Source organism: Muntiacus reevesi, chromosome 6, assembly GCF_963930625.1.
Source record: "Muntiacus reevesi chromosome 6, mMunRee1.1, whole genome shotgun sequence".
NCBI classification, from domain to species: Eukaryota; Metazoa; Chordata; class Mammalia; order Artiodactyla; family Cervidae; genus Muntiacus; species Muntiacus reevesi.
In genome coordinates, this window is record NC_089254.1 from 94,234,138 (window position 1) to 94,248,053 (window position 13,916).

At 48.8% G+C, this 13,916-nt stretch overlaps 1 protein-coding gene across 1 annotated transcript in view; it reads right to left on the reverse strand.

Moving 5' to 3' along the window:
- The window catches only part of SLC13A4 (solute carrier family 13 member 4), a 42,146-nt gene that overhangs the window by 12,548 nt on the left and 15,682 nt on the right, over positions 1-13,916 (reverse strand). The window contains exons 3-8 of the mRNA XM_065938496.1: positions 9,645-9,781; positions 7,613-7,785; positions 7,094-7,148; positions 4,442-4,481; positions 3,430-3,507; positions 1,646-1,830 (exon numbers count right to left, since the gene is read on the reverse strand). Of these exons, the coding sequence (XP_065794568.1) occupies positions 1,646-1,830; positions 3,430-3,507; positions 4,442-4,481; positions 7,094-7,148; positions 7,613-7,785; positions 9,645-9,781 (668 nt within the window). The remainder of the gene's footprint in view (positions 1-1,645; positions 1,831-3,429; positions 3,508-4,441; positions 4,482-7,093; positions 7,149-7,612; positions 7,786-9,644; positions 9,782-13,916) is intronic.

Sequence of the window (13,916 nt, forward strand, 5' to 3'; positions counted from 1 at the left end):
TCCCTTTATTATCACCCCATCTCTCCCCTTCCCTTCACAGCCAATTCTGCATTTCCTCATTTCCACCTTACTCCTCAAACTACTGAAATTTGGCTTCTTTTCAGGTCACTTGACCAAATTGTTCTCACCTAGGTCACCAGTATCCTCCATATCATCAAATCTAATGGATACATTTTTGTCCTTACTTTGCCTGGTCATTCAACAACTTTAAACAATATGGACCACTTTTTTCCCTTGGGTAGAATGACACTAGATTTTCCTCTTCTCTGTCTGATACTGTTTTATTCTCTTTTCTAGTCTACTTTAAATGTTTTTCTAAAAAAATATTTACTTATTTATTATTTGGCTGTGTCAGGTCTTAGTTGCAGCACGGGGGATCTCTCATTGCGGTGCCTGTACTCTTGAGCTGTGGTGTGTGAGCTTCATTGCTCTGCGGCATGTGGGATATTAGATGTCTGACCAGAGATAGAACCTATGTCCCCTGCATTGCTAGGCAGAGTCTTACCACTGGACTAACAGGGAAGTCCCTAAATGTTTGGGCTTAATGTTTATGCCCCTGATCTCCTTATTCTGTGCGTTCTTCCTGAGTAATCTCTGTCACTCTTAGGGCTTCAGTTTCTATATGCAAGTCACTAGGACCAGCTACCATCTACTTTGTGGGACCCAGAGCAAAAGGCAAATGTAGGGCCGCTTGTTCACTGACAGCAGGACATTAAACCCCACATGAGGGCCTTGTGAGCCTGGTGGCCTGGGGATGGCACAGGTGACCTGCCTCTGCAGGCCACCCCGACTCCACATCTGTGTCTTTAGCCTGAAAATGCCTCTTGAGATTCAGGGACGTGTCCACCCGGACATGTCCACTTCTCTATCAGCACTTCCTCATCTTTACCCTCATGTAGGTCAAGGGCAGCTCTGTTAACCCAGCTGCTGAAGCCCCGACTCAGACAATGAGTCCAGGGCTTCCCCTCTCTCAGGCTTTTCCTAATCTGACCTCAGAAGCTCACTCAGATCAGGCCATTTCTCCTCCCACTGTTATCCAGGCTGCCATCAGCTCTGTCCTGGGTGCTGGCAGCAGCAGCCTGGATTGTCTTCCTGCCTTTTCCTTCCCAAATTCCACTGTCCATTTAAAAAATCCAGAATGTGTTTTCAAAACTGTAAATGTGATCACCTCACTCACTGCCTATAATTCTTCAAAGGCTTCTCCCAGCCTTTTTGGATGAATTTCCAGTTCCTTCATGGGCCTTGTGAGGCCCTGGGTGGTCTGTGCATCCACCTCCCTGGCCTTTCTCCCTCTGCCATTGCCTTTATTTTCTCTGCTTTCTTGCCTCTGAGCCTCTTACACTGTTTTGTCTGGAAGATCTCCCTTTGTCTAGTTTACTCCAGCTCAGGCTTCAGGTCTCTACTTTCATCATCACCTCTTTGGGGAGGCATTTCCTCCCTCTAGATGGATGCCCCCCACCAGCCCCCCGCTACCCTTGCAGAATCCCACTCTTCTCATCACATTTAACTGTAATGACTTGATCTTTTCTCTGGCCCTTTGTACAGAAGCTGCTCTGATTCCATTTTCTGCTATATCCTTAGCACCCAGGTCTGTTGCTGACCTGCTATGGTTTGTAAATACTAGTTGACCAAATAGATTACTTACTTATTGAAGTGCTCCAAGAAGATGAGGCTGGTGGAGGTGCCGATGATGGTGGTCAGACCCCCGATGGTGGCGGCATAGGAGATGCTCAGAGAGAGGCACTTGCAGATCATCTGGTCATGCTGGGACTTGTACTTTCTTTTGAGCTCCTGGTTCCTGGAGCTGGGGGTCAGGACTGATGGCTTTGCCTACCAAAGGAAAGTCAGTGAACTTCTCCAACCCAGCTTGGGCTTCTGGCCCACAAAGCATGAAAGATCATTGTGCAGTGGAAATGTTTTGAGCTTGGGTGTCAGATGGGTCCCAGTCCCAGTTCTATTCTTGACCTGCTTGGGCAGCCCCATCTGAACTATAGTTTCTTCTGTAAAATGGGGAAAATCCAGTTCCTCGGCCAGGTTGTTGTAAAGAGTAAATAGAAAGTACTTGGAACCCTTCCTGGCATTTAACAAATGGTAAGCTATTAATATTGTTATTTTTGTTGTTATGAATATTAACAGTTATGTTTTTTACTTGAATTCCAGTAAAACTGACTGCTCTCTACTTCATGTTTAAATACCAAATGGAAGATGGAAATTCTCTGTGGATTTACAATACCGTCCTGGTTCAGAAATGACTAAAAAAGAAGCTTTGCAGAGAGTCAAAGTGTGTTTCTCTCCTCCCTTCTTTCTCACTTTTTCCTTCTTGCCTATTGACTTTTCCTCCCCTCTTTCTCCTCCCCCTCAATTTGCATAGAAATCTCAGCCTTGCCCTGGTCCGGTCAGGCCCTGGGTGGTCCATGTGATGGCCTTTCAGGGTCAGAGGTTTCTGACTTCCGATCTCAGCTCTGGGCTTAAGAAGCCAGTGCCCCTCTGCCCTGCCAGGCCCATGAGGAGACCGGGGGGCAGAGGCTACCCTGCCACAATTCTCAAAGCCCATAACCTCTGCCCCATCTTCCTATGAGGGCCCGGAAAAGGCTGGAGCCTTCCACATTCTCCTGAAAGAGTCCTTGATTATAAGAGATGGAGAAGACCTCAGAGAGTGTCTGGTCCAGTGGTTTTCCATGATCCTTTCTCCTAATGAAAACATCGTGGACCTCCAATAGAGGAAACAAATATGGCATTTAATGGGCATACATCGATGGTTTAATTGAAAGTGCATTTGAACCAAGGTTCTCCTCTTACTACCTCCAAAGCCTTGGGTACATCTCTCTGCATCTCTGAAAATGCAGTTCAAAGTTGCTCCCTCGTTGAGCCAAGACTAGACAGCAAATGCCTGGCACAGTGTTTGGTATTTTATAAACAATGGTGTTTATTTATGATGATACAGTTGCTACATAATTGAGATGATTTTGATGAACACAAAAACTTGAAATCTAGGGTTATAAGTAAGAGTTGCAGTGTGACACCAGCTTCCACATCTGTTTTACTTCTGCATTTTGTTTCAGTGATAAAAGTTCCAGGAAAATCAGGGAACAGAAAAGCAGTTGCCTTAAAAAATCTCAGGATACGTGAACACAATATTTGCAGGGCTCCCGAAGCACCTTTGAGGAGTAGTGTGAATACCTCTGATCTAGACTGAGCCTCAGTTTTAAAGCTGATGAGACTGAGGCTCGGGCAGTGGGATAACTTGCCGAAATCAGCAGCTAGTGGGATGCCTTGTCTCCACGGCATACGCAGACCTCGCACACAGGTGCCTGAAGTGGCCTGGTGACAGCCCGCCTGCCTGGCGCCCTCACAGCTGCGGGAACAGTGCCCCCTGGGAGCTCGGGTGCTTCACGAAGGAAACAGGGCCAGGAGGTACCGTTCCATTACCTGGGATGGGTGCTGCTCCCTGCCTGGGAGGTTTGCTGTTTTGGCAGAACTGGTGACTGTGGGCACACCATTCAGGTTCTGTCGGGACAAAGACCATCACACCATCAGGGGAGGATGTGGGGTCTGGAGAAGCCACTGGATCACCCCGGGGGGGGGGGTCACGCCTCTGTCTCCCCTCCCTGGGGACTTGGGGAGCAGAGCCAGGGTGAACAGAGGTAGAGAGCCACCCCCACTCTGCCTGCCTCCTTTTCACAGGTTCCTGTCCAGCTGGACCAAGCACCCCATTTGAAGAAGCTTTTGAAATTTGGAAAAACATGGCTCTGTTCTTAGAGGAGAGCTTGACTTTCTAGAACTCCATTAGCTCATGAGGAGCCCTTCATTTTAACACACAGAAAATGAGAAAGAAAACGCACACAACCAAGTCCACAGTTTGGACCAATCAAGGCCCATCCATTGGGACTGAGGTGAGAAGTGATGTAAAACCAACCCCAGCGGAAGGGGCAAGGCTGAGCAGTGTGTGGGCAACTTGACTTTCACCTATAAACCATCCTCTTTTGTAGTACGATTTTTCTAAATGAACCCCTCCTGAAAGGAGTCCTAACGGTGAATCCATGGATGGCTGAATATTGGGTTTCTGTGAGGAAAAGTTAGCTTGTCCCTTTGTGAAGCTAAGCCCAGAAACCAGGCCTGGGCTTCAGAACTGCCTGAAGCCTCACGTGTGCAGGCTCAGGTGAGCACCTCTCTGCCCTCACATCTGAGAAGGCCACTGGCTCTCGACAAGCTGCCAGGCATCTCTGTCTCTGAGTTACCTTTTTTTTTTTGTATAACTGTTTTTTTTTTTTTTGGCTGCACCATGCAGCTTGCAGGATCTCCGTTCCCCAAGCAGGGATCAAACCTTCACCCCTTACAGTGAAAAGGCGGCATCTCAACCACTGGATCGCCAGGGAAGGCCCCATGAGTTATCTTGAGGGTCTTTTAAGTATCTCAAAGCACAGGAGAAACCAGGCCATACCTTGTTCTGCATCAGGGAACTGAAGTCTGTATTCGACGTGCTGGAAGAGAACAAAGGAGGTGGGAAAAACAGCAGTGGCCCAGACTGGCTGAGGGTCCTCCCCACATTGATGTTTGGTATAAAGGACCCTTCTAGACTCGGGTGTTCTTGGCTACAAAGAAGACGAATCTCACCTTCGAGAGATGTGGTAAGGATTTGTGGGGACGGGGGTCAGGGGGTTGCCTTTGAAGGGAGACCGAGACTCCTAATAATAGCTAACATGGAGCTGAGCCCTCAAGAATGGATTCCAATCCTCATGACCTTGTTAATCTCACAGCAGATCTGTGGGGCTGGTACTGTTACCTACATTTACAGGGTAGGAATCTAAGCAGAGGGAGGTTACTAGCTTCCCCGGGGGGCTGCGTGCTAAGTGGTGGTGCCAGAGAGGAGCCTGTCTGCCTGCCTGGAGAGCCTGGGCCCCCGGACCACAGTCTCACTGGCTGACCATCTAGAAGGAGAAATGTGAAATTCTTCTTTAAGGAGAACAGGAGCAGGGAGGGCCAGGGCCACGGGTGGTGAAAGTCACAGGAGAGCAAGAAGGTGGGGGCGAGTTTCTCAGCAGCAGCTGCACCCCCCAGGGTGGGAGTCACCGTGGGTCCCTCCCACCCTGGCCACCCTCCAGCTCTGCCTTGGGGAGAGAGGAAGGTAGGGATTTATCACCAGCCTTACCGACTGCCACTCAGCACTAAAGGCATGTTTCTGGTCTGTCTTAGCTCTGAGGACAGTGGGTCCCGTGAGCTCAGCCACTGGGAAAGCCAGTGAGGTGGTGGACACATGCAGGACGTGGGGCCCTGCGGTCGTCACCCACCTCCAGGCTCTATCGGGAGTTGATGGAGCTCAGGGGAAGCGTTCATTGGAGGGAGTTGTCAGCCTGGGGGGAGTATTGTGATATTTCCCTGTCCTCCTTCCCAAATCGGTGAGGAGGCTGGTGAGGAACCCCTCAGACTGCCATCCTGTCTGGCAGTCTGGCAACCCCCTCCCTGAATCCCCCTGCTCCAGTGCTGCTGAGAGAATCCAGGGACACCCTGAGCTTCGGCTTTGGAGTTTGGGACGTGTGTTTTCATTTGGAAAAGAAACAAGGGCAAGAGGCCAGTGGGTGCTGCCGAGGGGGCCAGAGTGAGGGGGAACAGACCCCCTGCACCAGGAGCAGCTAGAGCTTTCGGTGTCCAGCGGTTCTTGTCGGGGGGAAGGCCCAGAGGGAAGGTGGCTGGGCTGCTGCTCAGCATGTAAAGGCCCCACCACAGAGGCAGAGGCAACCCCAGATGGAAGGGCGTGGGGAGTGAGCCACCAGACCACAGAACCAAGGCGGCCAAGCAGTTCTCCAAGAGCACCTCATGCCACTGGGCCCTGTGCAGAGGTGGCCTCCAGGGGATGCTCTGAAGACGCTGAAGGGAAATGCCCGATTGGGAAAGGGTAGGGACCTGAGTCCCCAGGCACTGACCGCACTCTCCAATACTTCCAGCCAAGGCCCTCTGTGCCCCTGTATCTTTCCTGCTCCCTACAGCTGCTGTCCTGACCCTGGAGAAGTCAGAAGTAGCAGAGAGGGTTGGTGAGGGGAGGGGAAGGCAGAGGAAGACAGAGAAAAAGCCAGCTGCTCCCCCGCTCACGGTCACCTCTCATCCTGCAGACCTGGGCTGACGGGGGGTTGAGTGTGAGCATGATAGAGTGTGGGGAGAAGCTTCAAATGAGAGTGAAGTTTTGACACGAGCCTGGACTAGATGGCAGAATATCTGAAAATGAGATTGGTCTAATATCCGGAAGGAGCTGTGGGATTTGCCTGAGACATCATCAAGGGTGAGGAGGCAAGGCCAGTGTATTATGATAGGAGACAGTGGTGGGAGGAGGGGCCCCCTGCATCTGTTTCTCCAGATAGTGCTGGTCTCACTCACTGTGGGTATCCCCCCTTTTTATGAAAAGAGCAAATTGCACAACGGAGCTCTAGTACAGATCCAACTTTTAAAATGTCCTATTCATCACAGTCTTCCTTGAAGACCACATATTGATATCAGATGTTCAAAAGAAATCAGCTGTTCATGAATCTGCCTCACATGAGTGTTTGAGACCAGATTTCTCCTTTTCTAAAAAATCTTGTTTTCATCATCCCGGGGCTCTCTCACCAACTGTCCTGTTATCCCCAACGTGCCACTTAATTTTTCCTTGCCATATCTAACAAGACCAAATCTTGTAAGACTAAAATCTTACCAAAACTAGTAAGACCATATCTAATACCTATGAAATCCTTTGTGGTCCTCTAAGAGGTTCCAGCAATATCCAATATGCAAGATGTTTTTCATCCATAGATTTTTAAAATATTCTCCCAAGAGGGACATCAATTTAGATGAAATTCTGCTTGGGAAATGTATGTACAGTCTGTATATCCTGTCAGGTTCAGCGTAGTCTTTCCCCCTCTTCCCTCAGCCCTGCAGTACCCAGTTTTGAAGGGAGCTGCCCTCAGGATCTTGGGCAGTGTCTCCCGGCCAGAGAGGAAATCGGGGCGGGGGTAAGGTGGTGGTGTGGTGAGCTGTGAGTGTGGCCCATCCAGCTGAAAGGGCGGTTCCTGGGGGGACTCTTTCCTGACCTCTGGGATGGACCTGGGGGGGCAGTCATACTCACTCTTCATTGACAAAGATGAGTTCCAGGGGAGGTTGGCTGTTGTTTACATCGAGATCTACAGCAGCAAAGGAAAGCAGAAAGTTAGACATGGAGTCCGGACTTGATCCTGAAGGGCAGGGACTCCGGGCTGGGGCTGGACTAGGGGGACCCAGGGGCATGCAGGCTCCTGCTGGACCTGGTGCCTGGCGATTCCCCTTCCCTCCACTCTGAGGGCGTGGTGGGACTCAGGGACACAGAAAAAAGCCTGGGGTCCTGGGCTAATCCTTGAACATCTGGGGGCAGGAGCAGCAGAGGCTGCTGGAAGTGGGGCAAAAAGAAACAGCTGGGAATGGGGGTCACAGGGAACCTCTGGATGAACAGGGATGGAGGTTAGGGGATAAGGGGCAGGAGAGGGGGGCGTTAGAAGACGAGGGGAGGGAAGCCGGGGAGGTGGGGTGGTGGGAGCAGGTGCCGAGCTGGGGGGTGTCACTGGAGGAGGGGTGGAGGAGCAAGGGGGAGATGAACTCCAGCAAACTGTACTGATGGGCTCGGCCTCTTCGGCGCTGGGGGTGCCGGCCACGAGCTGCTCCTCCTCGGCACTGACCAGCTCCTGCAGCACGGCCTCCACGATGGGCATGACCATGGCGGTGGTGGACGTGTTGGAGAGCCACATGGACAGCAGCGTGGTGCAGCACATGAAGCAGAGCAGCAGCCTGCAAGGCAGGGAGGGGTTCGGGGTGGGGGCATGCCCGCCTCCCCAGGCCCCACCTCTGACCTCACGGGGCTCCCTCAGGGCCTCCTACCAACCCACCGGTGCGGGCGTTTATCCAGAATATTGGGGTTTTATGTCATACTTGGTACTCCCAGGGCTTGGCACAGAGTCAACATTAAAGATGTGAAGATGTGTTGAATGAATGAAGCACACTTCATGGGCTAGTGTGGCCTTGGCATTCCCCCCTACCCCCACCAAAAAAAGCCCTTACTTAAGCAAAGAGCTTTGGTCATAGGGTCACAGGGCATGGACTTAACTGATTCCTCATCTCTCTGTGGAGAGAGCTTGGTGACATTAGCTTGGTGATGATGTGTGTTTCTTTGTGTGGGTATAAAGGAATTCTTTTTTGGCCCTTGCATCCAGCAAACCTCTGAATACCTTCATATTCCTTGCTTTGCAGCCATGTCACCATAGTTATTAGCGACCGAATAGAGATGAATGGATGGAGCTCCTGGTTCCGCCCACTACTTGTTCCGCTACTAACATGTTGAAAGCTTAGCCCTCAAAGGTCCCAGTGTTCTATTTCACTGTGTGTACTTTTTCAAGCTGGTGTCTTAAAGAGTTGAGGCTTGGAGAAAGGCTAACAAAGATACCATTCAAGTTCTCCTTGACTTTGAAAACATGCACTGTGTGTACAGATATAGTTCTCATTTCCATAAGAGAAGTCAACATAAAAACTTCCCATGTGCAGTTTGGGGCCAGCATGTCTGTCCTATGGATCATGACTGGGTAGGTGCCAGAGCCCCAATGAAGCCTCTCTTTAGGCTGATGGCGACAAGAGTTGGTCTGATTTGGGCCCTCACCAGCAAACAGAGGGCCTCACAGGGGTGGAAGGTGCAGTGAACAGAGATGAGTGGAAACACAATGGGATAAAAATTCTCGAAGATGGTATTCAGGGGTTTTAAAGAGCTGCAGAGTCCGAATATCATGTTGGGAAGTGCCAAACTGTCCAGCAGGTTGAGTGTGGGGTACAATATTAGGTTATTATTGAGTGAGGGGATATTACCGAGAATACCCCCCCCCCCCCTTTAATGCTGTGAATTAAAGCTGTGGTTAAGTGAGAGACGGGAACATCTTCTGAATTATAACCTGTATTCATCTAATGACTAATGTTGAAAATGAATACCATAATATTTATTTATGCTCTGTTGGATTCTCAAAGGAGCCAGGGAAAAAGGGTTGCAAGAAAGCTGTAAGCTAGAAGGAGGTGAGGAAAGTATTCCAAAGGGAAGGGCAGGGTTATTATCCAACAGAGTGGGAGTGAGTTCACACAACACCATCAATTCTGACCTCCTACACATTCCCAAGTACCCCTCCTGACAACAAAGAGAGAAGAGGAGACAGCTGAGGGGCTGCAGATGGGTTCAGGTGCCACGTGTGGCAGGCCTGTGGTCTGAACCAGTGACAACACGAACTCGGGGTGGATGGCAGGAAACTGCCACGCCTCCTCAAATGACAGAGGAGAAGACACCACTGCTTCATCCAGCCTGTTACCTGATACACCGGAAAGAAGGTTGGGAAACAGCTTACGTTGGTCCATCTTGTTTTACTGAATGAGCCGCTTAGATGTTGTAACCTGCTGCACCGGGAGTCTAGGTTACTCGGGTTATTTAGATTGTGACGATAAAGGACACTAACGTCTCCGTTCCAAGGTCACAGTCCCTCTCCCTGGTGGGAGAGGAGGGAGCCTCATGGCCCTGGTGTCCTCCCATCCCTTTTGGTAGAAAACCTCAGGTGGACATCCCCCTGACTGTCCGGGGGCCCGGTGGGAGCTGGGGAGGCGCGCTCAGTGTGACTCACATGCCCGGCTTGGCTCCAGCCATCAGGACCATGCGCAGAGCAATGCGCTTGTGCAGGTTCCACTTCTCCACGGCCGCCGCCACGCAGATGACGCCCACCAGCAGCAGCGTGGTGTTCTTGAAGTACTCGCCCGCCACCTGCGGAGGCCAGGGTGGGTCACCCCGGCCCGACCCGGCGCCCAGCCCCCATCCGGCTAAACGCGCTGTCAACCACAGGCTGGCAGGCAAGAAGCAGGGAGGCGAGGTTTATTTAAATAGCTAGCTATGGTGTATATTACATATATGGGCTTCCCTGCTGGCTCAGTGGTAAAGAATCCACCCGGCAATTCAGGAGACCGGGGTTTGATCCTCAGGGTCGGGAAGAACCCGTGGAGGGGGAAACGACAACTCACTCCAGTAGTTCTAGCCTGGAAAATTCCATGGACAGAGGAGCCTGGTGGGCTGCAGTCTATGGGTCACAAAAGAGTGAGACGTAACTTAGCAGCTAAACAACAATATTACACATACATATTCTACTTTGGGCGGGTGCTGTTCTAGCTTTGTTGTTCAGTTGCCAAGTCATGTCCGACGCTTTGCAACCCCATGGACCGCGTCCTTTGCTATCTCCTGGAATTTGCTGAAATTCATGCCCATTGAATCAGTGATACTGTCTAACCATCTCATCCTCTGCCATCCTCTTCTCCTTTTGCCTTCAATCTTCCCCAGCATCAGGGTCTTTTCCAGTGAGTTGGCTAAGCACATTACAAAGATTATTTCATTTAATCCTGCCAATAACTCTATAGGGTAAATAGTCTTCTCCACTTTTTAAGAGATATAAAAAACACCCATTATGAATATGATTTCAAAAAATAAACATTAACAATTTTATCTTGTGAGTGAAGTGAAAGTCGCTCAGTCATGTCCAACTCTTTACGACCAAATGGACTATACAGTCCTTGGAATTCTCCAGGCCAGAATACTCGAGTGGGTAGCCTTTCCCTTCTCCAGGGGATCTTCCCAACCCAGGGATCGAACCCTGGTCTCCCTCATTGCAGGTGGATTCTTTGCCAGCTGAACCACAAGGGAAGCCCAAGAATACTGGAGTGGGTAGCCTATCCCTTCTCCAGCAGATCTTCCTGACCCAGGAATTGAACTAGCATCTCCTGCAATTCACACAGATTCCTTACCAACTGAGCTATGTCCTTCAAAATTATGAAAATAACCCTGGGTCTGTCCACTAATCTTATTTTCTTTAGTTTTTTTTTTTTTTTTATAAAACCATGTTCATTTTCTTATTAGAAAAACACCTGTTCACTATGGAAAACTTTAAAATATAGAAAACTTAAATATAAAATCACCCTCAATCTTACTACTGTTAATACTGTGGTATATTCTCTTCGATTTTTAAAGTCTATATAGATACATAATTGGATTTATATAGTATGTGCTGGCTTTTATCCTCTGTTTTTTCATTTGACATTGTACTTTGATCATTTTCTTTTGAGACTTAAATTTATTTGAAAAATCCATGCTCCTGGCAGCATGAAGTACTATAGAATTTTTAGCCATTTTCCTTTTGTTGAATATTTAAGTTGATTTCTTTTCTTTCTTTCTTTGCTACAATGGAACAAAGAATAATTTTCTGCTTAAATCATTAAGCTTATATGAATGTGATTATTTCCTTAAGATAGAGTTCTTGAAGGTGTCTTTATAACTTGCCCAATAATTACAAAGTTCCAAAAGGTCCCAAAATGATAATAGTGCAAGGAATATCCTACACTGTATCCATTTTTGTTTATTTGTTTCTCAACCATTTGAAGGTTACAAACATTTTGGACCTTTTCCCGTAAGTATTTCAGTGTTTATTTCCTAAGATTAGGGGTTTTCTCTCGAACAATCATAGTACCAGTTGCCAGCTTCTCCTTGCATTTTAATAATGAGAAAATTGAGACTGAGTCCTGTTCAAAGATGTTTCCTATGTTTGGGGTCCAGAACCATCTCTTCATTGATCCCCTCCCTTGGAATATTCTCTTCTTATCTCCACTTTGATGAGACTTCAAAGCCAGTTCAGGCCTGGTACCCCCCAGAAAACCTTCTGTGTGCCTTTAGCCTCTGGCTCCAGAACATTCCTTGTGGGTCCTATTAACTCTACATGCATCACAGAGCACATAGGGCAATGCTTAAATTGTTGCTTCATGCTTGTACTGTTTATCTTTTTATGTGTGCCTCTCTTGTCTCTTTGGAGAAGGCAATGGCACCCCACTCCAGTATTCTTGCCTGGAAAATCCCATGGATGGAGGAGCCTGGTAGGCTGCAGTCCATGGGGTCGCTAAGAGTCGGACATGACTGAGCGACTTCACTTTCACTTTCAATTTTCACTTTCATGCATTGGAAATGGAAATGGCAACCCACTCCAGTGTTCTTGCCTGGAGAATCCCAGGGACAGGGGAGCCTGGTGGGCTGCCGTCTATGGGGTCGCACAGAGTCAGACACGACTGAAGTGACTTAGCAGCAGCAGCAGCAGCAGCTCTTATCTGTTAACTGAATTCTAGGCTGCAAAAGGCCAAAGAGCATGTTTCTATATTTCTTAACACCTAATAGGATAAATTGCAAAAGTAGACACTCAATAAATGCTCGTCACATACAAGAGAGTTGTTCCCAACAATGGGACCATGATATAAACTGAGAGGAAAAGATGTAGAAAAGTTGAACTCCTAACTTCGAAACCCTCTTAAAGTGAGAAAACAATAACATTTCTGATTGCAAGAAAAATCAATACTGAACAGGGAAGGAAATGCAAATATAGTAAATTCTCTGATGTTTAAAGTAGATGGAATTTATATAACCATAGTGTTGAAATTTGATTATTGAATTATATGCCTATACTGAGAGATGGAGGAGAATTGGGTGATGTAAGAGTATAACACCCTCATCGACTACAATCAGAAGACAACTGATAATGTCTAAAAGTGATAACAATTAATATGTGTGTATTAAGTCGCTTCAGTCGAGTCCAACTCTTTGCGACCCTGTGGACTGTGGCCCACCAGGCTCCTCTGTCCATGGGATTCTCCAGGCAAGAATACTGGAGTGGGTTGCTATGCCTTCCTCCAGGGGATCTTCCTGACCCAGGGATCGAGCCCATCTCTTTTATGTCTCCTGCTTTGGTAGGCAGGTTCTTTACCATTAGCGCCACCTGGGAAGCCACAATTAATATAGGAATATCATAAAGGACTGTGGCACTTAATAGCAGAAGAAGCAGTTAGCAAAGTTAAGTTATTAGCTCTGGGTTGGGGGAGGTAGGTGGAAGAGACAGCTATTTTTTTAATTATGATCTTTTTCAATATTATTTGATTTTTTAACCCTGCTAGGAGCACTTTGGTAAGATAAGAGCTGCGCCAGAAGGCAACCTGCTCCATTTCCCTCTTCTCTCTTGTTCCCCCACGGAGATTTCCTTGTGTCTGATGAGTTCTATGCTGCAGAAGGACCAGCTTTCCTCTCTGATCATTTGCTGGAAGAAAAGCCCTGTGTTTCTGGTTAACCTAGTCCTCGGCCTGGACCCCAACCCTCATGGACACTGTCACTAACTCTCCTGCAGGACAGAGAAGCTCTGCTGGGCTTGTGACTCCGGAGGAGAGTGCCCTCCTGGAAGGAAAGGCAGGGCTTGGACCCCGACGGTGGATGGAGGTGCTGCCTCCTCGTGGGAGGTGGAAGTGCTGCGGGGAAGGCCAGGGATGGCTGAACTGGACCTTCCTCACTGCCGCTCATGGTCCCAGGCAGCTGAGAGGCAGCTTGGTGGTGGAATCAGTGTTTCCCTTTCCTCTGTTGATCAAGGAGGGAGACCTGGGCGACGGTCCCCCACTGGCCCCATGACTCCTGGCCTTCTGTGTAGCTTCTAAAGACTCAGTGCTACCAGGGTTACTTTCCCAGGGGACTGACAGACAGCATTATGGTTTTCTGCCTCTTTGGCACAAACCCTAATGGAACTCCAGTTTGTGATGGCCTTTCAGGAGGCTCAGAGCCTGCACAATGGGAGGGGCTACTTTCTCTGGGTTCCTCTCAAAGGGAAGCAGAAAGGAACCAATGTGTGTAGAGTGCCTTCTGCATACCAGGAATGTTGCATTTTGCATTTGCTTTCTCATTTAAGGTGAGGAAACAGACCCAGAGAGGTTTGGGAAAAGGTTCCAGGGTCCCTGATGTGAGGGGTGGAGTCGAGATATCAATCCAGGTCCCTCTGAATCTAAAGCTACCGTGCGACATGCCATTCATGGTAGCCAACTGGAAACCATTCATC